This window comes from Eschrichtius robustus, chromosome 16, assembly GCF_028021215.1.
Source record: "Eschrichtius robustus isolate mEscRob2 chromosome 16, mEscRob2.pri, whole genome shotgun sequence".
Classification (NCBI taxonomy): Eukaryota; Metazoa; Chordata; class Mammalia; order Artiodactyla; family Eschrichtiidae; genus Eschrichtius; species Eschrichtius robustus.
This window is the reverse complement of record NC_090839.1, coordinates 26,274,294-26,298,034: the sequence shown is the minus strand read 5'-3', so window position 1 is coordinate 26,298,034 and position 23,741 is coordinate 26,274,294. Positions and strand designations below refer to the sequence as shown.

The following is a 23,741-nucleotide window of genomic DNA, read 5'->3' as shown; positions in this document are numbered from 1 at the left end:
CTGGTCTGGGAGAGGATTCCCACTGGATGACCCAACAGTGGGGCCTACTGCGTGTCTCTAAGCAACAAGGCTTCCGTCTGGATCCCTGGCCTCCCCGCAGGGTTCCACCTGCTGCCCTCACCATGTGAGCAAGCCCCAGTGGCAGCTGCCAGAGCCCATCACGACACCTCCCCACAGCATGCTGGGGCTAACTCCGGTGTTGTCTTCCTACAGAAAACCATAAGTCCATCCAACCAGGTGGCGACCCTTGCAGCCATCTGCGTGGGTACCATCTGACCTTTCTTAATACCCACAGGTCCAAGAACCCAAGATGCATTCACTCTGGAGGCTCCTGGTCCTCCTCAGCTCGCTGGCCTTGCCCTTGGCACTACATAAGCAGCACTGGCCTGGCCTGGCCAAGACCCACACAGACAGCAAATCAGGTCTGGCGAGAAGTAAGCTAAGCCCATGCTCTGCCCGCTGTCACAGGGAGGGTAGGGAAAGCATTAACTTGACCCCACCACTGACTTGCTAGATGACCTGGAATTGGTCACTTACCCTCTTCTCTTCCTTTTTTCTTAGACCTGAAGTACACAAAATTGAGTTTGAGTTGATCATACGCCTATTCCTAGCACATCATCATTATCATGAACCATGGAAAGACCCCTCTTGTGTTTTATTTTATGTTATTTTCCTCTCGACCTCTTATTCTCACTCCCATTCCCCTCTTCCTTGGCAGGCACTGCAGCTTGTTTAATATAGGTGTTGGCTTTTTTGGGATGGTGGTGCTTCGCAGCTTGTGGGATCTTAGTTCCCTGACCAAGGATTGAAGTCGGGCCCCCCCAGTGAAAGCGCAGAGTCCTAACCACTGGACAGCCAGGAAATTCCCTAATATGTGTTTTTAAATGCCCATATCCTTGTAAAACATACAGTGTTTTGATTTACATAAATGGTAATGCCATATAGATTTCTTTTTTTTTTTTTTTTACTGTTTTCACTGGACACTGTGCTGTTGACATCTGTTGCTTCAGACTTGTGCAGAAAAGTCCATGAAATACATCCACTTCATCATCACTTGGCCATTTCCCTAGGGATGAACACTTGAGTTGTCTCTAACTCCCCACTATTATAAACTACACGGCGATGAACATTCTCACGTGTCCTTCTTAGAACCTATGGGAGAATTTCCGTGGGATATACCCTGAAGGGAGATGGCTGGGCTCTAAGGCAGGTGCAAACTGAATTTAACTAAAGACTGCCAGATGGCTTTCTAGGATGGCTGTGCAGGTCTACACCCATTCCAGTAACAAACAAGCATACCTGTATCCCTTGTTTCCCAACACTGGAGAGAATCCACTGGTATCAGCCTCCTTGGGCTGCCACAGCAAGATACCACAGACCAGGTGGCTTGAACAACAGACATTTATTTTCTCACAGCTCTGGAGGCTGGAAGTTCAAGATCAAGTTGCCCACAGGGTTGGTTTCTGGTGAAACCTCTCTTCCTGGCTTGTAGATGGCCACCTTCTCACTGTGTCCTCACAGGGCCTTTCCTCTGTGTGTGTACAGAGGGTGAGTGAGCGCGTTCTGGTGTCTCTTCCTCTTCTTATAAGGACGCCAGTCCCATCGGATTAAGACCCCACCCTTATGACCTGATTCAATGTTAACTCCTCCTTCAAGGCCCCATCTCCAAATACAGTCACATTGGAGATTAAGGCTTCACTATATTGATTTGGGGTGGGGGGAGCACAATTCAGTACATAACAGCATCTTTCTAATTGTTTGCCAGTCTGATGTGTATTTGAGTGATATCTAATTGTTTTAGCTTGACTATCTGATTAGTGAGAAGTTTGAGCAACACGTCTTAATTCTTAGCCATTCTTAATTCTTAGCCATTTTGACTTCTTTGAATTCCCTGTTCTTATCTTTTGCCCATTTTTCTATTTGCTTTCCAATTTTTTAATCCTCTTTGATTTGAGAAGATGTTAATTTATTCTTGACATTAGTCCCTTGTCAGGTCTAAGCATTGCTAACATTTCTCCCAAACTGTCACCTATTAACTTTGTTTGTAGACACTTAATTGAACAGGAATATTTTCAAACTCAGCAACATTTCATCTAATGGTTTATATTTGATGAGTCTTAAGCCCTTGTCTCTACCCTGTTTTTTCTAACAGCTTTACAGTTTCACTTTTCACATATAGGATTTTAATCCATTTGGAGGACATCTTTATGTATGTTTATATCTGTAAATTAGAGATTCAGCTTCACTTCTCTCCTTATGAGTCCATTCAACCCACCTACTAAATGGTCAAGTTTCCAAACACATGGATTCCCTTTTGAGTTCTGTGTTCTGTGTCTGTGTAACTGTTTCTGTATCCAAAACATAATATTTTAAATACTACATCTTTGTAAAATGCCATTTTATCTGATAGAACTTTCTTCTTCCAAATGAATCTTAGACTGTGTTGAGTTCCTTAAAAAAGAAAAAATCTTCTGGAAATTTAATTAGGGTTTCACTGAATTTATTTATTAATTTAATGACAATTGACATTTTTGCAGTATTATGTTAGGCAATTACAAAAGTAGTATATCTTTCAATTTATTCAGATTATATTTTCTATCCCTTAATAGAATTTTGAATTTATATAAATGTCTTAAGCATGTTTTGTTAAACTGATTCCTAGAGAATTTATGGGTTTTGTTGCCACAGTAAATATTGCCTGATTTTCTATTATATTTTCTAGTTGGTATTGCTGGTACAGATGAGAGGAAAGCTGTTGATTTTTAAAAATTAATCTGCTATCCAAAAGTCTTACTGACCGCTTATTAGTTCTAATAATTTGTCTTATTTATTCTGTTCAATTTTCTATCTAGAGGATTATATCATCTGCAAATAGTGACAGTCTTATCTTTTCTCATCTAAACCTTATACTTCTTGTGCCTTTTTCTTATCTTGCACTATAGCCAAGGCCTCCTATAGGAATGGGAATATATCTAGAATTCTCCACTTAGTATATTTCGGTAGGTTTTTGGGATATAGTTTTCATCATGTTAAGGAAGTCCCCTCATATTTCTAGTTTCCTAAATTTTTCTTAATCATAAATCAGTATTGGCCCTTAACAAATGTTTTTCTGCATCTAAAAATTAATCCATCTTTTTCTTCTACTCTGTTAATGTGATAAACTGTATTAATAGATTTTCTTATGTTGAACCCATCCTAGCATTTCTGGAATAAATACGATATTTTTATAACATACTATAATTATCTGTTTATAATCTGCTATTATTGTATTATTTTTATAATGTACTTTATTATTTTTATAATGTATTATTTTTATAATATACATTAATGTATTTATAATGTATCAAACTAAAATTTGTATTTTATAATGTAATATGATATTTTTATAATGTACTATTAGCTATTAGATTTGTTAGCTAGTAATTTATTTAGGATCTTAGCAAATTTTTCATACATAAAATTGATGTATAATATCTTTTCCTTGTACTGTTCTTGAAGCAAGTTGTACTAGCCTCATAAAATGAATTTTGCATCTTCTTCTTTTTCTATTTTCTTTCACAATTACCTTTTCATAAAGTTGGGTAAAAGTCTTCCATAAAACCATCTAGATCAAAACTTTTGGGGAATGAGATCACCTGTTTCTATTTCTTAATGGTTTTAAGTTATCAATGTTTTTCATTTCCCCTCATCATGACTTGGCATTTTATGGTTTGCCATAAATGTATGCATTGCATTTAGGTTATCAAATATATTCACATGTGGTTGTGGCTCCAGGTATCCTCATCTGTACAATAGGTGCAGTTAGAATGCTGTTTCATGGGGCTGCTTTTGAGACTTAAATGAAGGCAAGTATGTGCAAAGTGTTTTTCAACTGTGGAAGTGTTTATCTCTACAACCACGTCTCACGTATCTGTTAGGGTGTTACAGAAAACCCAAGTCAATCTGGTTTAAAGTATTTCACACAACTGAAACTCATAGGTAGGGCAAGCTCCGGGTTTGGTTCAATCAGCAGCTCAAAGCTGCCAACCAGAACTGAATTTCATCCTTTTTTAGCTCTGTTATCGTCATGGTTTCATCCGCAGGCTGCTGGTTCACAGTGTGATAGGAAAATGGTGACCAGTGGCCATTGGAGCTATAAGCTGTCTTGTTCCTTTCCAGTAGGAGAAAGAGGAAGAAACCTTCCCCTCAAACATGAAGCATAGGGTCTTCTGTTTAGTCTGATAGAACCAACTTGGATCATATGTGAACTTTGTACCTGTAAGAGTCACCATGCAATGATAATCAACAGCCTCATCTGGACCAGGAATTGAAGAGAGTGTCTGAATCAAAACAGGGGTCAGATGGGAAGAATAGGACGAATGGGTGGATGGGAGAGTGGGTGGATAAGAGGATGGATGGGAGGATGTATGGATGAGTGGATGGATGGATGGGAGGGTGGATGGGTAGATGGATGGATTGATGGATGGATATTGGATAGACAGATAGATGGAGAATAGATGGGAGGATGGATGAATGGACGGATAGATGGATGGATGGGTACTGGACTGGCAACTACTAGTGTCTGCTGCTCACAAATTCCCAAGTGCTACTATCATCATTAACCAAGAACTACTAAGAGTTCTAGGCATACCTATAGTTTCACTCCATCTTTGAAACTATTTCTTTACTGTATGTTCTCCTACTAGATAGAAAAATGGTTTGTGTGTTTAGTGCCCAGTACTGAGCCTGATACCCAGTAGATGCTCAGTAAATATCCTTTGGTTAAATGTCTCAATGTTCCTAGTAAGTATCCTATGAGATGGGTATTATTACTGCCCTATTACACAGATGAGGAAATCAAGACTCAGGGAGGTGGCAGAGCTAGGATTTGAACCCAGATCTATGACTCCAGAGACACTTTCTTTTTTTTTTTTTTTTTTAAATTTTTTTATTTTATTTATTTATTTTTGGCTGCATTGGGTCTTTGTTGCCGTGCGCGGGCCTTCTCCAGTTGCGGTGAGCCGGGGCTACTCTTTGTCCCGGTGCGCGGGCTTCTCATTGTGGCGGCTTCCCCCGTTGCGGAGCACGGGCTCTGGGTGCGTGGGCTTCAGTAGTTGGTGGTGCACAGAACTGGTTGCTCCGCGGCATGTGAGATCTTCCTGGACCGGGACTCGAACCCGTGTCCCCTGCATTGGTGGGCGGACTCCCAACCACTGCGCCACCGGGGAAGCCCCAGAGACACTTTCTTGTTTGTAGGCAGCAGAAACATGGGGTGCTGAAAGGGGGTCTGGGGGCTGGCCCTGGAGGATAAGGGTGAGGTGTCACAATGGCTTCTGTGGCTCTGCAGTAATACATAGTTCTCAGTGTGGGGCCTGAACACCTAGAGGGTTGAGTCAGTGCAATAAATGTGTCCTGAGGTGAGCTCTGAGGTTTGTCAGAACTGGGCCCCCAACCTGGGCAGCTGGGGTCTAGGGCCCAGAGAGCTAGGGCTTCACGCAAGTCAATAGCTTTTCAAATTTCCTTCCTTTTTGGAATTCATTCTTTTCCACTGGTAGCTCCACCCAGCCCTGCAGTTTATTCCGAGCATGGTGGGGGAGGATTTCCATTTATTCTCTCATTTGCCCACCTCTTTTTCTCTCCAACCAACATTTACTGTGATCTAGATCCTGTATGTTAGGCTCTGTGTTCCAGATTCAGAGATACAGCACTGGGCAAATTTTCAACCATAATATCTCTCTTGAGCAGCTATTGTCTGCCAGACCCTCTGCAAGTGTGTCACACCAGCACTGCAAAGCATCATTTCACGGATGAAGAATGTGGATCTCAGTGTTGGGGGCAGGGGGATGACACACCAATCACTCAGCAAGAAGCCAGTGTGCCAGCCTGCTACCTGGGCCTCCTGGCTCCAAACCCCCCACCTTTGCCAGGGCATCGTGCAATGTCACTGGTCCCATATCCATTTCCAGTTATTGCCCAGGGCCTCATGAAGCACAATACAGAGCGCCAAATCCAGAACATCCGCTTCCTGGACAGTCTGAATGCCTCCAGGCAGATGGCTTCGGGGATGGTGGACTGGCTAATTGGCAGCATGAGCCTTCAGCAGCATCAAGAAGGCAGGTGAGATCTTGAACCCCATCACTGGCCCTGGGACTCCTGATAAAGCTCTGAGTAAGAGGGCAGAGCTGAGGGCATGGCAGTACAAGGCCTGAGAAGAGGAAAGGAGGGAAGATTGGAAGGAGATGTCAGACCCAACACAAGGATGAGTAGGGGGCCCAGTACAAAGGGTCACTGGGAGAGGCAGCACAGCAGAATAATTAAAGGTGAAGGTTTGGGAAGCAAAAGTTTCTGCATTTAAATCCTGACTCTGCCACCAACTTTGGGGAAATTGCTGGGCCACTCTGGTCTCATCTATAAAATGGGTACCCAGAGCACAGCCTGGATAAACATCTGGGGTGCCAAAGGAACCCAGGACTAGAGTCAGACATTTGAACCTCACTCTTGCTTGAAAGCTGTGTGACTCTGGGCAAGGCATTTGAGCTCCCTGAGCTTCAGCCTTGAGTCCTCCTCAATGAAATGGGTGTAATCATCCCTGCGTCCTGGAGCTGTTAGGAGCTTTCCCTGTGGCACATAGTGGATGCATAGCCATTGGTATAATTAGCCTCGCAGAACTGGGCCTGTCCTCCACCTCCATTTTCCCCCCTTCCTCTCAATGGATGCAGGCCTCCCCAGCTGCCTGGTCTCAAAGCTGCTCAAATGTAACACCATGATCCCAGCCTGCTGTGCCCTTGACCTACCTTCTCTCTGATTTGCATCCCTCATTCCCTCCACTTTAATGAGCACCAGGACTCACCAGCAGGGTTTCCGTTGCTGTGTGCAGCCACAGTCACTTCCCTTCATTCATTCCTTTAACAATTATTACAGTTATTCATTGAGCACCTACTGTGTACCAGCACCTGGGCTGGGTACTGGGAATGCAGCTCTACATAGACCTACAGTCCCTGCCCTTTTGGATCTTACATCCTAGTTAGTGAGATAGGCCACGAAAGTAAATAACTAATTTCAGATGGAGGGATATAACACGAAGACAAATTTAACCAGGTCAAGGGTGAGAGTGAGAGGGCTGATCGGGGGACCTTCCTAACCCTCAAGTAGAATATGAATGAAGAGAAGGAGGTGAGTGACATGAGGTCATGGGGGCACAGTGAGTGCAAAGGCCCTGAGGTAGGAAGGAGATTGATGCATTTGAGGAAGAGAAAAAGTCCTGTGTGGCTGGGTGAGCAAGGGGAGGGTGGTAGGAGATGGGGCTGCAGAGGCAGGTGAGGCCAGACCCTGCAGATCTGAGGGGCTGTGATGTGGAGTTCAGATTTTATTGCAAGAGCAGTGAGAAACCAGTGGAGAACACTGAGTGATAGGGGAGTGTTAAGGCCCCTCTGGCTGCCACATGGAGATGGTTTGTGGAGAGGCCAAGATCGTGGCCTGGAGCCCAGAGAGAAACTAGAGCATCTCCAGGCAAGAAGTGATGGTGACCTGGACCAGACGAAAGCAACAGAGTGATGGGAAGTGGCCCATTTCAGGATATATTTTGCAAGCAGAGCCAACATGATTTGCTAGTGAGTGGAATGTGGCGGTGAGGGATAGAGAGAAGTTGAAGACAGCTGCCACGGTTTGGGTCTAGGCCCCTGGGCAGGTGGTGGGGCTATCCACTGAGAGCGGGAGGCTGGCTCTGAGAACGGGCCCAGGGGCTGGGTCTGCAGTTGGCTGTGGGTTTCACAAGTCAGTTGTGTGGAGCTATTCGGGGTCACTCGGGGACAGCTTGTAACCCCAGGGCTCCTGCAGGGAGCTCTTGCCCTCAGAGCATCTGTGAAAGGCTCTGACTCCAAATCCGACTGCTAGGAGACAGGCCAGCCTTGTCTGTAACGCCCAAGGCCTTGAGGTCTGAGGCCCTTCACCCTTGTGGGGGGTCTTTGCTCTTTCCTTGTGCAGCGCCAACATCACCAACATTCAGCTGGACTATGGTGGGATCTGGATGTCTTTCCATAATGAGTGGTTCTTGGCAAACATCTCACTTGAATTTGACATTGACTCGAGACTGTAAGTCATACAGAAGCGGGGCCTGAAGGGCACTGTTCCTCTTCACTGGGAACCTGGGAGTCGGGGCAGGGGGATGGATTTTGGCAATTTGGGGAACCCAGATCTTTCCGCTGCAAACTGGTTTCAATTCCTGGTTTCCGAACTCACTTGCTGTGTAACCTTGGGCAAGTCACTTCACATCTCTGAGCCTTGGTTTCTTCAGCTGAAATGTGGATGGCGATCACTGGTCAGTGGAGGCAGGTCATTTGCTCATTTAAACTTATGTGAGTTCCCTACAATGATTTTAAAAAGAGAAACACTTTAATGATCGCATCACCCTTCCCTCCTCCGGTTTAGACTACCCTTTAACATCCACTGCCTCTGGGAGGGCTCCACTAAATGGTAAAGGTTTTTAGAATAAGATTAACTCTCAATTTTTAAATTTCCGAAGGCCCCCTAATCTGGTCTATTTAAAGGATTTTCAGAAGGCACTCTGGCTAGTACTGTTTTTCTCCTTAATCGCTGACCACAGAATTTAACATCCAGGCAACGTGGAACCCCACTGGGCTGGTGTGTTGGCTGCTTCTTCCTCCTTCTATTCTTTCTCTGTCTCTTGCCCCTCCCCCCTCCTCCTCTCTCTTGTCCCCAGGCCCTTCAATAACCAGATCATAAAGACACACGCACGCATGAACCTCGCTGTGGAGTTCTGGCTGGAGAAAGATGAGTTTGGCCGGAGGGATCTGGTGATAGGCAACTGCCGCGTGGATCCCAGCAGCGTCCGCATGACTGTCCTCACTGAGTAAGATCCCAGCCGCCCCTCCCCAGGGCTGGGCCCCTTCCTGACTGGCCCTGGCTGCAGCCGCAGGTCTCCACCACCTCCTGGGTGAGCCCCAAACAGATCTCACCCCTTCCCCAGGATCTGTTCCTCCTCCTGCATCCCCATCCCAGAGATGGCACTGCCACCCTCCCAGAAGCCAGACTCCTCCTCCTCCTCACTCCCCACAGCCCATCGTCCACAGGTCCCATCAGTGACCTCCTGGCAACCCTCACCTGCTCCCTTTCTCTCCATCCCCACAGCCACTGACTGGGCTCATCGTCCACTTCCTGGACCATTGTGGGAGCCTCCTCCAACTTTCCCTGACTCAGACCTCACCGCTTTCACTCTGTTCTCCCCCTGCAGCAGAAATCTAGCCATGTCACCCAGCCCCTGCTCCAGACACTCCAATGGTTCTCCAATGCCCTCTGGATGAAGAGCAAACTCCTGGATGTCACTCAAGGCCCTACTTGTCCTGTCCCCTACCCCACTCTGCAGCCCTTTGCCCTCAAGTCTCTCTGAAGAACCCCCCTCCATCAATATGCCATACATTTTCATACCACGGTGCCTTTGCACATGCTGACCCTTATGCTTGGACGCCCCTCCTTCCTTCTTTAAAGCTCCTCCTCATCACTCATTCATTCAACAAATATTTGCTGAGAACCTACTATGTGCTAGGCACAACATACTTGATGCTAGGGATACAGTAGTGAACAAGATAGAGAAAAATAGACTTAAATAAAGATCTGTAGACTAGCTGACCAAGCGTATCAACCCCAACAGACTGAGTCCCTCAAGGGCAAGATTTGTGTCTGATCTCTCTCTGTAATTCCAGAATGCTGAAAGCAACTAGGTCATCAGTGGAAATCCATTCATTTATTCATCAGACATTCACTGAATGCCTAGATCATGCCAGACATCCACGAAGAAGACTGTGGACTGTAGTTACTGACCTGGTTCTAAACTGATCAGCACTTAACTAGCTGTGTGACCTTGGGCAAGGCACATCACCTCTCTGAGCTGCGCCTTTGACTATTGCTTACAATGATGCCTCTCATGTAGGGCTCTCTGAGGATTAAATGGCTGTGTGAGATGTTCTCCACACACAGCACCTGACATCAGTATTGTCTGTATTTATCTGTTCTGTTCTGTACATCTATCTCTCTTTCTAGAGATATCCCACCAAAGATGAAACATTTTTTCCACAACCTCAGAGACAACCTGGAAAAAGTTATCCCACACCTGATAGAAACTCAGGTAAGTTTCAGAAAAGTAGTTTCACCTTGGGCATTCTTGAGTCCGAGGGTCAGGGCATATATATTGACGTTTCAGCGAAGAATTGGGCTTTAGAACCTGAGAAATCTCAATTAAGATGTTCAATTTTGCCATCTACTGACTGTGTGTCCTTGGGCAAGTGACTTAGCCTCCCTGAGCCTCAGTTTCCCCATCTGTAACATGGGAACCATCACAGTCCCCATTGCACAGAGAGTCACAAGGATTCAGGGGGGCAAAGCACGGAAGTGCTGTGCATGGCACCTGGTGGGTAGTCGGCGTTCAGTACAAGGGAGCCACACTTGCCATGATTCCTTGTGGAAATCCCGTGGCTTCCAGCCACAGCCCCTCCAGTTTTCTTTTCCCACTCCCTGGTCTGACCCTTCTCTCTGTGTTGGTGGCCCAGGAATGTCCTCTGATCGATGAAATCCTCAGGCAGCTGGATGTGAAACTGTTGAAAAGCCTCATGGGTGAGTGAGCACCTGTGTCCCTCCGGGGGGAGGACTCAGGACGGGCAAATGGCCAGAAGAGGTGCCCCTGCTGCAGCTCTCACTGAGGGCTGCTGAGGGGTGTCTGCATGTGCTCTGAGGACACTCAGAGGTGACCATATGACCATGACCTTCACTATCCCCCGAGAGAGCCGGGACAGCAGAGGGCACCCCTACCAAGCAGGCTGTGCCCCGCCAATTCACCCAAACCTCCAGGTTACCAGAGCTTCTCCCAAGATCTCCACTCAATCCTTTAGGGAGCACTGCCCTCCCACACACCCAAGCCCACCCCCATCGCAGTTGCAGATAAACAGATAGAGTCCCTGCCTTCAGGGAGCTCACAGTGAGTGGAAGACACAAGAACTGAATAATTAGATATCATTTGAAGAGTTTTAATGTGAATGTTCCCGGCACCAGGCCTTGGTCAGCATGGATGGATGACAGACCCCTTCGGTGTGGACCTGGGGGTCAGAGGGCAGACACCTGGTGACTGATTCTGCCTCTTCTCCTTACAGAGCAGGCTATTGCTCGTGAACTCAACCAACTTTGAGTCCAGCCAGCCTTCCACGAGCCAGACTTGAGCACCCCTTAGCTGCCCACTGATGATCAGAAGGAGATTCCAGATTTGGAGACCACAAGTCTCCCTCAGAGTGGGGCTTCCGATGTCCCACTTTTACCACAGACCCTGTGGACATCCTGTCCTCTTCCACAATAAATTCTATCTCTGAACGGTACAGAGGTCCTTCTGCCTGGGCCCTGAGGTTTGGGTTCCAAAAGTCAGACCTGATGACTTGGCTGATGGCTGATAAGGTCCATCCCAAACCCAGGATATGCCTGGGTTTGCTCATCAGCCCAGAAATGCCAGAGAAAACACTCTTTCTTCTCCTGTAAGTTGCAGCCAATAGCCATCCATGGATGTGCTCATCAATGCGGGGAGGGCCCTGTTGAGAGTTCCCATCCCCTTGTTCAGTCAACCCATGTTTATTGAGCACCTAATACGTGCCCAGAACTTTGCTGGGCTCCAAGGGAGTGAAGAAGAACGGTGACAGAGTGGTAAAGTATAAACACTGGCACCAAACAGATCTGAGTTCAAATTCGATTCAGCCCAACGAGAAGTTCCAGGAGGGTATAGACATGTGCATCAGGGTGACCAATGACCCTCCAGCCCCTAGCACAGGCCTGACACCAAGTGTGTGCTCAGCAAATACCCAGGGTTAAATAATGGGTGAGTCCTGGTCTTATGACTCCCTAGCTGTATCGGGGACAAGGCACTTTACCTTTTGGTCTCCCTCCCCTGAAAAGTGGGAATAGAAATCTTACATGACGTGGGGCAGCAGGAACCCTCACACTGCTGGAGGGAGATAAGTCGCATCTCCACTTTATAAAACTGGGTGGCAGCATCTCCTGAAGGGCAACATGCTCCTCCCTCCGACCCACAGTCCCGATCCTAGGTACAGAAAGACATGCACATGGGCACCGCAAGACGTGTCCAAGATTGCTCATAGCATCCACAGTCATAATAGCCCCAGAGTGAAAACTCCCTAAATGCCCATCAAAAGAATGGGTAAATAGAGTGGATAAATATCTTGTGGGATAGTCACCAGCGGAATGCTCTACAGTAGTGAAAATAACCTATACCCACACAACCACGTGGATGGATCTCACACACCTAACAAAGCCAGGCCCCGAAACACACATCTCCCATCTATATGAGGCTCAAACACAGCAAACCTGATCCATGCTGTCAGAGGTCAGGATGGTGGTTACCCTCAGGGAGAGGGTTAGTGACGGGAAGTAGTAGGAGGGCCTTCTGGAGGGCTGGTAACATTCTGTTTCTTGATCTGGGTGCTGCTTATGGGGAGGGTGTTCAGTTTGTGAAAATTCACTGAGCTATTCACTTATGTGCATTTTTCTTATGTATGTCATACTTTAACAAAAAAATTTTTTTTGAAAATAAAAACTATTTACAATGCAGGATGTTTGTAGGAGTACATGAAAAGACATTTGCAATATGTTTAGCATCTGCTAGGTCCATGGGAAATGCTTATTAAAAGTCATTTAATTCATTGTTAATTATTTGATTAATGACTACTCACTTCTTAAATATAGATTCCTGCCCTCCTCCACCCAAGGAAAGGGACAGCATACTGAGAAATCAAGAGGAAATACACACACACACACACACACACACACACACACACACACACAATAATAGTAGCACATACATCTAAGCACTCTGCATGTGCCAAGATTGGTGTTAGGAGCTTGCATCCAGCATCTCATCAAATCCTCACAGAAACCCCATGAAGTCCAAAACTGCTATCCTGAGGCTCAGAGAGGGAAAGCCACTTGCCCAAGGTCACAGAGCCAGGAAATGACCAAGTCGACTGCACTCACGCAGCCAGACTCCAGAGCCCACAGCCTTGACCACTCTGAATCCCCACTTCAGTCTTCCATCCCTTCCTTCTAACACCCCTATCCCACCCACAGCCCCGCACTGAGAGGAAAATGATGAAATCTGCGTTCCGCTAGATTGACAAGCTCAAACAAGGAAGTGTCAACAGCTCAGAGATGAGAATAGGGCAAGAGATACTCATGTCTCCATCTTTCAATTCACACTCCCTAATCCGAAATGCTTCACTGGGGATTTGCAACCCTAAACACCCATGTTCACACGAATGATACCCCTTGACAGCCTTGAGTTTACAGGGGTTTTCCGGCTCATGATTCAAAGAGCAAACACGGGAGGGCTGGGTCCCATCCTCCAACGAGGTTGCCTGGTCCCTGTGAAGGCAGCTTTTGTCTGCCTTCCTTCTGACCCTTCCAGGGGTGCCTTTCTCAAGGGGCCTCCTTGGGTTTCTCGCATTCTGTTTTCTTTTCATTTTGAGGTTCACAGAGCTGTGGACTCATTGTGTTTTCTCCTGGAGGAGCTCGTTTCACAATGGACCTCTATAATGATACTGGGGTCCGGGGTGGGGGGGGGGGTAATTGAAGCAGAAATTCAGCCCCAAATAGCCAGAAGCTTGCTCCAGGCCCTGCCCACTTGTGCTTGTGACGTCCACGCCCTTCCGTACAGAGTTCTGACTCCCAGGGAAGAGAACCAGCATTCCACCCCCAAGTTCTGGAGAACAGACCTTGCACAGTTCAGAGTCCCTTGAAAAATAAAATGAACTCTGCCCTTTAGAAATGGATCTCATTTTTTTTTTGACTGGACTGGACGGATATTTATTAAAATAAAAAGGGAAGTGGCAGGACTCCAGATGTTAATTTTTCCTTTTAGTTCATCTGTATTCTCCAGATTTTTCACCAGTGAACACATGTTCATTAGCAATAATATAAAGTGGATATACAGAGAGCCACAAACACTGGATATACAGAGAAGAGGTAGCTTCCTTATTTGATCTGTAACTAACCCATTCTTCTTTACAATAACCACTTATTAGAGGGGAAACACCTTTTCAGTCTACTTTAAACCGTAGTTCAATTCAGTACATAAAAATGGATCCCTTGATTCACAGAATGACACCAGGAAAGGCTCCCAAACACAGTCACAATCTGATATGTAGGAAGAAAAGGGCATGAACTCCAGTTTCTGACAAACACACTGGGGAGGCATTGATGCCGCCAATGCGGAAGTCACTGTCCTGAAATGTTAGCTGGGTGTCCGTCCATGCTTCCTGATGCCCCACGACCCTTGCCCTGCTCAGGGCACTGGAACAAGCAGTACCTGTGCTTCAAGGAAGGGCAACTTCAGCAGAGGCAGAGAGAAGGCTTTTGAGTCTACAAAGCCTGGGTCTCTGACAAAACAGCAGTGACAGAGAACAGATCAGTGGTTGCCAGTTGCAGGGCAAGAGGGAGCGGGTAACTATAAAAGGGCAGCATGAGCGTATTTAGGGGATGATGGAACTGTTCTGTATTATTGTATAATTGTGGCTAAATAAAACTATTCATGTGTTAAACTCATTGAATTATACACCCAAAAAAAGTCAATTTTACTGTAGGTTAAATTTTTTTAAAGCCTGGGTTGTTTTGTTTGTTTGTTTGTTTTGGGGTTTGTTTGTTTTAGTTATAAGATACTATTTCTTTTTTCACTCTCTCTCCCTTTTTTTTGGCCATACCCTGTGGCTTACAGTATCTTAGTTCCCCCACCAGGGATTGAACCCAGGCCACAGCAGTGAAAGCGCTGAATCCTAACCACTGCACTGTCAGGGAATTCCCAAAGCCTGGGTTTTTCAATTTCAAAATTTGGGACATAGGAGACATTAAGAATAGCATATACATGATGAATTGAAGCAAGGTTTCCTGCCCCCAGGACTAGAAAATTTCCCATGTTGGGTTGGTGGAGTGTGAGGGTCCAAGAGAAATTGAAGAGAAAATAGTTCTAGTGGGTTCTGAGAAGTGTCTCATGGCCTTGCTTCTCCCCAGGCAAACCTTGACGTGGGAGGAGGACAGCAGAAACCCCAAGTCGATGTGCAGGATTCCAGAACAGAGGGGTTCTGTGCCCACATTCCCTTCCAGAACCAGGAGAGGTGGCAGGACCCCAGGGAGAGAAAGTTAACTGGAAGTTCTCAGTAGTTCCAGGCAGATGGGCTGCGGCAGTCCCCCTGGGTCCTGCCTGAGACCCAAGGAATCGAGACACAGAACAATCCTGGGTGTCCAGCAAGGGTGTCCAGTAAAAAGTAAATGCTAAATTCGAAGGGGCCTTTTGGACGGGAGGGAAGCACAGCATCTTGGCATCAAGGGGTCAGATGGCATATGGCTGTTTCTATATTTCCAGTCAAAACAGGGACAGGGCAGCCTTCTTCAGATGCCTTGGCACAAATAAAGCCCCTGGAACAGAAATAAAATCCCAAGGGGAAACGGGGAAGTTTTTGTTACTCAGCAAAATGGCATTTGAAACGCTGAACTATACATACATTAGAAAAAAAATATGTAGGGGAGTTCCCTGGTGGCCTAGTGGTTAGGATTCAGAGCTTTCACTGCAGAGGCCCAGGTTAGATCCCTGGTTGGGGAACCATCCCACATGCTGCATGGCATGGAGCAGCCAAAATACAAAAAAATAAATAAGTAAATAAATAAATAAATGAAGGGATTATGTATTTTAAAAAAAAATGTAGGGACTTCCCTGGCAGTCCAATGGTTAAGACTTTGCCTTCCAATGCAGGGGGTGCGGGTTTGATCCCTGGTTGGGGAGCTAAGATCCCACGGGCCTCGCTGCCAAGAAAACAAAACATAAAACAGGAGCAATATTGTAACAAATTCAATAAAGACTTTAGAAAATTGTCCACATCAAAAAAAATCTTCAAAAAAAAAATGTAGACACATGAGTTTATGAACTGAAGTTCATACCCCGTCCCCAGACATTATCCCCCGCAGCCCTGTGAGGTAGATATTATCCTCCCATTTTACAGATGAGGAAACTGAAGTTCAAAGGTTTGGAGGGACTTGCCCAGGGTCACAGGACTTGAACCAGGGCAATATGCGCCCACATCCATCCCCTTTCTGCAGTAACACAAATGCAGCCTCCTAGCTTCAACCCAGCAGCTGTTAGCTGTCCAGTAACAAACTTGAATCCATTCTTTGGCTTATCTGCTTCCATTTCCCCGAAAAATAGTAGCAACCTGACACAAACCACAAGAGTTGTACCAAGATAACAAAAAGGGGATCCCTTTGAGGATGACTGACAACATACAAGCTGTGGGAAGAGTCTGGTGAGTGCTTGAATGGATGATTGAGTTCAAGGCCATGGCCCAGCCCCTTGGAGGCATCGGCCAGACTCTCACAGGAAGTGGGAGCAGCTCCAGTGAAGGTCTGACATGAGGGGAAGGCAGCGTGGCTCACTGATTACAGGGGCATCAGACACAGGGGAGAATTCTGACTCCACTCACTCGCTGTGTATCCCTGGGAAGTAATCACCTTCTCTGAACTTTAGTCTCCTTATCTGACATTTGAGGTTCAACAATAACAACCACTCATGACAAAGATGAAGTTCAAGTATGGAAAGCACCTGGCACGTAGTAGGTAGTCCATAAATATGCATTTCGCCCTTCTCTCTCCGCTTTTGCTTATAATGTGTTTGGTTCTGCAAGACAAGAGCTGCTCTCACTGGACTAGGGCTTGGACCTCCCTCGTTTTTTCATCTGTAAAATAGACTCCAAAGGCCCAAGTGGTGGTAACAAATGCCTCATTACTTCATTTGGGGAGGGGAAGAAGAAAGGGTAAGGGTAGAGGCCAGGATGTCACACAGTCCCTCAGGCCTGGGAAACTGGAAAGCATTTTCCAGGTTATAAAAGTGGGAGGCATGACATTCACAGACATGGAGGTGCAAAACGGTCAAAGCGTGCCCAAGGCATCCTCATCTCTCAGCCCAGTGATTAAGGGAAAGGACTAGAGCGTGAATGCCTGGGCCCCATGCCCACTGTGAGACTCTGGACGTGTCACCTCACACTCCGAGCCTCCGTTTCCTGCTCGTAGAATGGACGTACTCATTCCCATCCCACACAGGGTTGTGAGGATTTGTGAGGGGCTGGAGGTAAAAAACGATGCCGTGCCTGGCATTCAGCAAGAGCTTGACAAGTATTAGCTGTTGACACTGTTTTTATTGTTATTATTATCCAATGGGTTGAGTCCTAATGATACTGACCAGGGGTTTTGGCCTTCCTTAATCGATAGAAATTGACTAGAGTCCAGACAAGAAATTCAGGCAAGGCTTTATGGGGGCCCCTGCTGCCGCAGGGGGGAGTGAAAACTAGTAACAGGTTCCCTTGCTCACCCCCCGAGGCAGGGCGAGCTGGTTCCTTCTACGGGGTGAGGGCAGGGGTGTGTCCAGGGGTCAGGCTAGAGGGGTGGCTTACGTAGTTTGCCCACCCCTTTGGTGGTGTTGAGTTCAGGGGGCATGCGCAGTACTCTGTTTTGGCTCCTGGCTCTTCAGAAGTGGCAGATGGGTTTTAGGTCTTTTTGTATCTTGTTGTCCATAATTTGCCCCAACTGCCCATGCACGCGGTTATGTTTAGTCCCTTATGGTTTCTTTGTATTTTGTTGCTTGAGGAGACATTTGTCCAGGTACAAGCACTGCAGCAAAGAGTCCCAGGTCCCAGGCCCCAGCCTGTCTCACTGACTCTGCCCCATCCTCTCTGTGTCCTTGGGCACCTGTCCCCGCTGGGCCTCAGTTTTCTCCTCTGCAAAGGAGGGACAGCAACCCCTCCCTCCAGGGTTCTGTGAGGATGTGTAGCCCCCAGCATGTGACTGTCATGCAATTAGGATTCAGAAGCCAGGACACCCCTGCCCTGGAACTGAGGGGTGTCCCAGATGTAGGGAAATCAGAGACAGTTTGACTCTTTTTTGACATTTTGGGAGCAGGAGCCCTCCAACCGGAGAAGAATAATTGGACCAGGAATGGAAAAGGCCTGGATATGAGATTGAGGTCCCTTCCTGGGCTCCGCCAGCTGCCTCTCCCAGTGTTTCCAAATGTGATCTTCAGGCCACCTCAGAGCGTGGGTCCCCAGCCTCAGCCCCACACGTGAAACCATGAAGTCTTGAGTAACATCCCCATCTCAAGTTTTCCTCTGTTTAACTTGTCAATCACACGGCTTAACTGTCCCACCTACTAATGTGATTGGCAATTATTTACTTTGGAGAGCAATTATTACTTTGGTGTCTTACTTTGAAAGACACCACCAGACTGCAGAATTCTGAGTTATCTAGAAACCCATCATTCAACTGCTTGTTTCCGGATTCCCACACTATAAAAGAGGCTGTCTCCTCAGCAGTAGCCAGCAGGGAAGAGGAGACCAAGACATCTGCTGGGACGTCTGAGAAGCCAGGTGAGATCTGCCCATTCCATCCCCCCACCCCTCCACTGCCTGAGTGTGGAGGACTCAGCCCAAAGCCTGGCTCAGAGGAAACGTGTTAGTTATTGCTATTCACTCCCTGGGGTGCAGGGGCAGGGGCAGGCGGTGGATGGGTTCCTCTCTTGTGTTCGTGCCACAAGGGACCTGTCATTCTTTCCACAGATACTGAATGAGAAGATGTTTCAAACTGGGGGCCTTGTTGTCTTCTGTGGGCTGCTGGCCCAGACCACGGTCCTGCTGGAAGCCCTGCCCTTGCCCCTGGACCAGGCACTGCCCTTGCCTATGATTCCGTCCCTGGCCTCGAGTCCCACAGATCTTGCTGGAAGCTTGACAAGTGGTAAGTGAGAGTCTGTGACAACCTCCTTCAGGGGTGTGTGTGTATGTCTGTGTGTGTGTGTGTGTGTGTGTGTGTGTGTGTGTGTGTGTGGTTGGTTGGGAAGAGAGATAAAAGAGGGCAAGGACTGAGGGCCCATAATTGATCTGACCCCCAAGGACCCCATACCCATTTCCAGCTCTCAGCAATGGCCTGCTCTCTGGAGATCTATTGGACATTCTCGAAAACCTTCCGCTCTTGGACATCCAGAAGACTGGAGGGAACACTCCCAGAGGCCTGCTGGGGGGCCTGCTTGGGAAAGCGACCTTACTGACTCCTCTCCTGAACAACATCGTTGAGTGAGTAGCCCTAAAATAGGGCCTTGGACCCCACCAGAGAACCCCCGTTGGAGATCTGACAGCCCCAGACAGTGGCCCTGAGGAGGGGGGGCTGGTCTGAACATGAGGCCAGGACTCAGGCTGAGACCTTCCTCGCGGTCTGGCAGGGAACACCAGCCCTCTTGAACTAGCAATTGCCCCCAGTCCTAAAGCGCATCCTGCGTCCCCAGCATCATCTATAATCCTCACCACAGTCCTCTGAGGTCAATTTAATAATCCCTAGTTTACAGATGGAAAAGCCGAGGCACAGAAAGGTGCCTGTGATCACACCACAGGAGTGATGCAGAGTGAGGCTTCTAACTCTAATTGACTCAAGTCCAAAGGCAAGGTCTTTTCCACTATATTATAGTAATTTTGTTCTCCTCACCTGTGAAATCCCTTAGAAAACTGTGGCCTTTGATGTAAGCAAGAAAGTGTAAGCTACTCTCCTCAATGACATCATCATGTGATGTCCGTGGAACAATCCAAGATGAACAACCCAGGAGCCACCTGAGAGCTCTCTAAGCAAGAGGCAATAGTAGAAAGCTTGGTGCCAGTGAGCTGGCAAAGCCTAGATCCTTCATAGGACTGGGTCAAAGCTTTTCCCATGATTCCTACCCACCCAGGTGCTTGCCCCTGACTAGAAGACAGATAGATAGCCTTGAGTTTGATTTTTATATTCACCATGTACTTGCTGGGTGACCTGGGGCAAGGCACTCAGTCTCTCTGGGCTTGGTTTCTTCATCTGTAAAACGAAGATTATGGTACCCACAGAGAAAAACTGTTGGGAGGACTGAGAGGATGTAGATCACCTGGCTCAGTGGCTGGCTCAGAGAAGAGACTTACTTACTTCCACCCTCTCTCCATTTTCCCGGACTTCCTGCTTCTCCATCTCCGTGATAAACATTGTTGATTGACCTGCTATTGAAGAACTTGGCAGGATGAGTGATTCCTACCATAAATGTTTGCGAAAGACTTACTCCAATTGCCCAGACATCATCCACTTAGCCACTTACCCATCCATCCATCTATTTGTCCATCCTCCCTCCATCTAACCACTTACTCTTCCATGCATCCACCCACATATCCATCTACCCCCCTGCTCATCAGTCTACAAAGTCAACCAATACAGAGTAGGCCCTTTCTTTGTAAGGCTCTGAGCTGGCATACAGGATGAAAATATAACCCAGACACAGTCTCTATCCTGGAATACCTTATAGACTTGAGATGAGGAGAGGGCCATGTGTGTGTCCGGATCTGACCCAGGGCAGAGTTTGGGAAAAACTGACGTGAGACTCGAAACCCATGTGGCTTTTGCTGCAAGACTCCCCTCCTATCTCCTCCATCCCACCTCATGGGTAGCTCCCACTCTGGGATGGGCAAGGTGGAGTTAGGTGTGGTTTCTAGGTTTAGAACTAGAGGAGTTAATGTTTCTCCCTCCAATGTTGCTCCCTGGGCAGTATGAAGATCACTGATCCGCAGCTGCTGGAACCTGTCCTCCTGCAGAGCCCTGATGGCCAACGTCACTATGTCACCATCCCTCTGGACATGGTCCTCAATGTGAAAATGTGAGTGGGTCCCAAGGGGGAATGGGAGGATGGCTCACCAGAGGAGACCCTGATGACCTTGGATAGTCAAAAAGAAAAAAGGTGTTGGAGTCTGTCTAACAGACCTGAGCCTCCAACTTCAGCTCATTTGCTCCCATGCTGAGTGACCTTGAGTCACTTGGGAAACTCATTTAACCTCTGTGAGCCTTGGTTTCCCCTACTGGGAAATGAGATGAGTACAGCTGTGGGCAAGATGGCTGGCATTTCTGTCAAGGAGAAAAGCCTCCCCTGCCTTGGGATGTGGTGGGACCAGCTGCAACAGACTGTCTTCTCTGCAGGCCCTTGGTCGGAAGTCCATTGAAGCTGGCTATGAAGCTAAACATCACTGCAGAACTCTTAGCTGTGAAAGATGAACAGGGGAAGTTCCACCTCGTCCATTGCAACTGCACTTTCTCCTCTGGCAGCCTGCAAATCTCCCTGCTTGATGGGTGAGGCCAGAGAGGTGGCTACTCCTGTCCAGAAACAACAGGATGGGATGATGGATGGATGGTTGGGAAGGTAGAACAAACGGAGAATGGATGAGTGGGAGGGTGAAAGGGTGAGAAGATGGATAGGTGGAAGGATGTATGGATGGATGTATGGATGGATGGATGGATGGATGGATGGATGGATGGATGGATGGATGAATAGGTAAATGGTCACTTATCCCTTCTTAGGCCAGGCTGACCAATTCTATGCTGGATTAGGCAACAAGAAATCTGAGTTCAAGCCCCATCTACCTGAGGGGTGTGGCAAGAGATGGAGGGCTTCCCGTGTGAACTTGAACAGTGCTTCCCCAACTTGAGTCTCAGCTTTCTCAGATAACTGCAATATGGAGCTACTTTGGCATTATTGACAGATGCTCTAAAATTATAGATGTGGACATGCTTTGTGCCAGTAAAGGGTAAAATAGCTATGGAGCCTACCTGGGTTACTATTTCAGTTCCTGCTGCGAGGGAGAGGGAGGCAGGTATAATATACAGGAGTCGTCCCTATCATGGCTCACGTTTACTGAACACATGTGTTGTGCATCACATGCATCATCTCATTGAGTCCTCATGACAACTACATACGAAGCACTGTTCATTCAGTTATGGATTTTACAAAGCCTTATTGAACACCTACTGTGCCCTGGAACTATGGGTTTATTCTACACGTACCTAGTGTGTGCGCTGCTGTGCAGTGTATCACTCCCTTTGGATGTGCCCCTTGTTGTGGATGCACGTGGGTGTGGATGCACGAGGCCAGGTTCCATGACTCAGGGCTGAGACTGCAGTGGGCACATACCAGTGCTTCTCCATTCCAGCCTCAGGCCCCTGCATGGCCTGTGGCTTTTCTCTTTCAGATTGGGCGCCCTCCCCAGTGAAAGCCTGATTGACAGCATCACTGGGATCTTGAATAATGTCCTTCCTGGGCTGGTGCAGGGCAAGGTAAGTGAGTACAAGTGGGGGCTCCTGATCTTTGGCTCTTAGAGCTTCTCAGGCTAAAAGAAGCCCCTGGGGTGAGCTTTTCTGAGCCTCTCAGTTTGATAAGTAAATTCCATCCATCAGTCTATCTGTCCATTGATCCGTGTGTCCATGTTTCTTCTTTTCATCCTTCAAAATGTATTGATTGGTTTCTGCTCTGGGCCAGGCCCTGTGTGTGTCCACACTACAGCTGAAACAGATGGGCTCCTGCCCCAAGAAGCTCCCAGGCCACACCCCCTGTGGCTGAAGACCAGACCCACCCAGCCTATGCTTCGGTGCCTCCTATAACCAGAAACTCACCCCTCCCAGAGTAGTCCACCCTATTCAGAAGCAGATGCCAGATCACAGAGTGAACAGTTCACTGCGTGACTGGGCACCTCACCCATGCCTTCAGTTTCTCCTTCCACCCACTGTGGATGTGTGAACATTCATCTGTGGGACTGCTTCGAATCAGACACTCTCAGATACAGAAAAATGATAGAAAATCTCCCCAGAGAATGCATACTGGGGATGCTGTTGCTGCCAGGGTCTCTCTAAGGTGCCACTTTGCCTAACTCTCCTCTCTGCCCCTGGGTCAGGTGTGCCCTCTGGTCAGTGAGGCTCTCGGTCACTTGGACACCACTCTAGTAAACTCCACTGTCAGTAAGTACCTGCTTCCAAGCCCTCTCTCCCCACTGCAGGAGCAGGGATTTCCCCCAGGGAGCTCTGTCCCTGCACACGTGGGACAGCTAGGTCCCTCCGGCCTCAACTCTCCCCACTTCAGATTTCTTCTTTGCCTTGAATTATCCAGATCATGTTGAGGCATAGACTCTATCTCCCCCCATCAGCCCTGACACTGAGAACAGCTGGGCTGGCTGGTGGAGGCGGTACGGTCCCCTCCGAGCCCTGCCTGAGCGTGGTTGGATCTCAGAGTTCCCATTCCCTAGTCCCAGGCCTCCAGGGGACTGTGAAAGTCCCTGGGCTCCTTCACTCTGGTCTGTGGTTATTGTTTCTTCATTTTCCAGACTCACCGATCTACGGGCTGGAATCAAGGTCTAAGCCTTCCAGGAAGGGACCTGGCCTCTGCTGAGCTGAGTGAGTATTGCAACCCACTCTGCAGGATTTGGGAGCTGGCTTTTCTTCTCCTAGTGGGGGCAGCAGGGGGCTTGGGACAGTGACATCCAAAGAGAGAGACAAACAGCCACACAGACATACACCAAGATGCACAGAGACGTCCACAGAAATGCTGACAGAGGTGGAGAGACACAGGCGGCACCGCAACACAGCTACCAAGAGAAACACACATGGTCGTGGATACGTGCACACACACACACACACACACACAAATGCCCGGACACACACATGGTCACTCAGACAGACACACAGAGGCACACGCTCTCATGTCAGCACACGCACACATGTACACACACATGCAAACGCGCCACGCACAAATGGACACACAGACACACACTCAAGCACATGCACAAGGAGCTCCCTGACCCCGGGCCTGGGCTCCCCTGGTGGCTGAGACAAGGTCACCCCAGCCT

At 47.8% G+C, this 23,741-nt stretch overlaps 2 protein-coding genes across 2 annotated transcripts; both read left to right on the top strand.

Annotated features, from left to right (window-relative positions):
• The first annotated feature begins 310 nt into the window (after positions 1–310).
• On the top strand, positions 311–11,173 carry BPIFA3 (BPI fold containing family A member 3). The gene is made up of 7 exons (XM_068524893.1): positions 311–434; positions 5,946–6,096; positions 7,963–8,070; positions 8,699–8,848; positions 10,036–10,120; positions 10,542–10,605; positions 11,139–11,173. Exons 1-7 carry the CDS (start codon positions 311–313, stop codon positions 11,171–11,173), a joined length of 717 nt encoding a protein of 238 aa, XP_068380994.1.
• Positions 11,174–18,650: 7,477 nt separating this feature from the next.
• On the top strand, positions 18,651–23,284 carry LOC137750347 (BPI fold-containing family A member 1-like). Its single transcript, XM_068524736.1, has 7 exons — positions 18,651–18,810; positions 18,986–19,145; positions 20,624–20,731; positions 21,049–21,198; positions 22,095–22,179; positions 22,794–22,857; positions 23,220–23,284. Exons 1-7 carry the CDS (start codon positions 18,651–18,653, stop codon positions 23,282–23,284), a joined length of 792 nt encoding a protein of 263 aa, XP_068380837.1.
• Positions 23,285–23,741: the final 457 nt, after the last annotated feature.

Excerpts from the sequence above, each read along its gene's own strand:
- BPIFA3 (XM_068524893.1), top strand. The coding sequence starts at position 311 with ATGCATTCACTCTGGAGGCTCCTGGTCCTCCTCAGCTCGCTGGCCTTG. Across the intron at positions 8,071-8,698 it reads TTTGACATTGACTCGAGACT|GCCCTTCAATAACCAGATCA; the intron begins GTAAGTCATACA and ends TCTTGTCCCCAG. Across the intron at positions 10,121-10,541 it reads CACACCTGATAGAAACTCAG|GAATGTCCTCTGATCGATGA; the intron begins GTAAGTTTCAGA and ends TTGGTGGCCCAG.
- LOC137750347 (XM_068524736.1), top strand. The coding sequence starts at position 18,651 with ATGTTTCAAACTGGGGGCCTTGTTGTCTTCTGTGGGCTGCTGGCCCAG. Across the intron at positions 20,732-21,048 it reads ATGGTCCTCAATGTGAAAAT|GCCCTTGGTCGGAAGTCCAT; the intron begins GTGAGTGGGTCC and ends TCTTCTCTGCAG. Across the intron at positions 22,858-23,219 it reads TCTAGTAAACTCCACTGTCA|ACTCACCGATCTACGGGCTG; the intron begins GTAAGTACCTGC and ends TTCATTTTCCAG.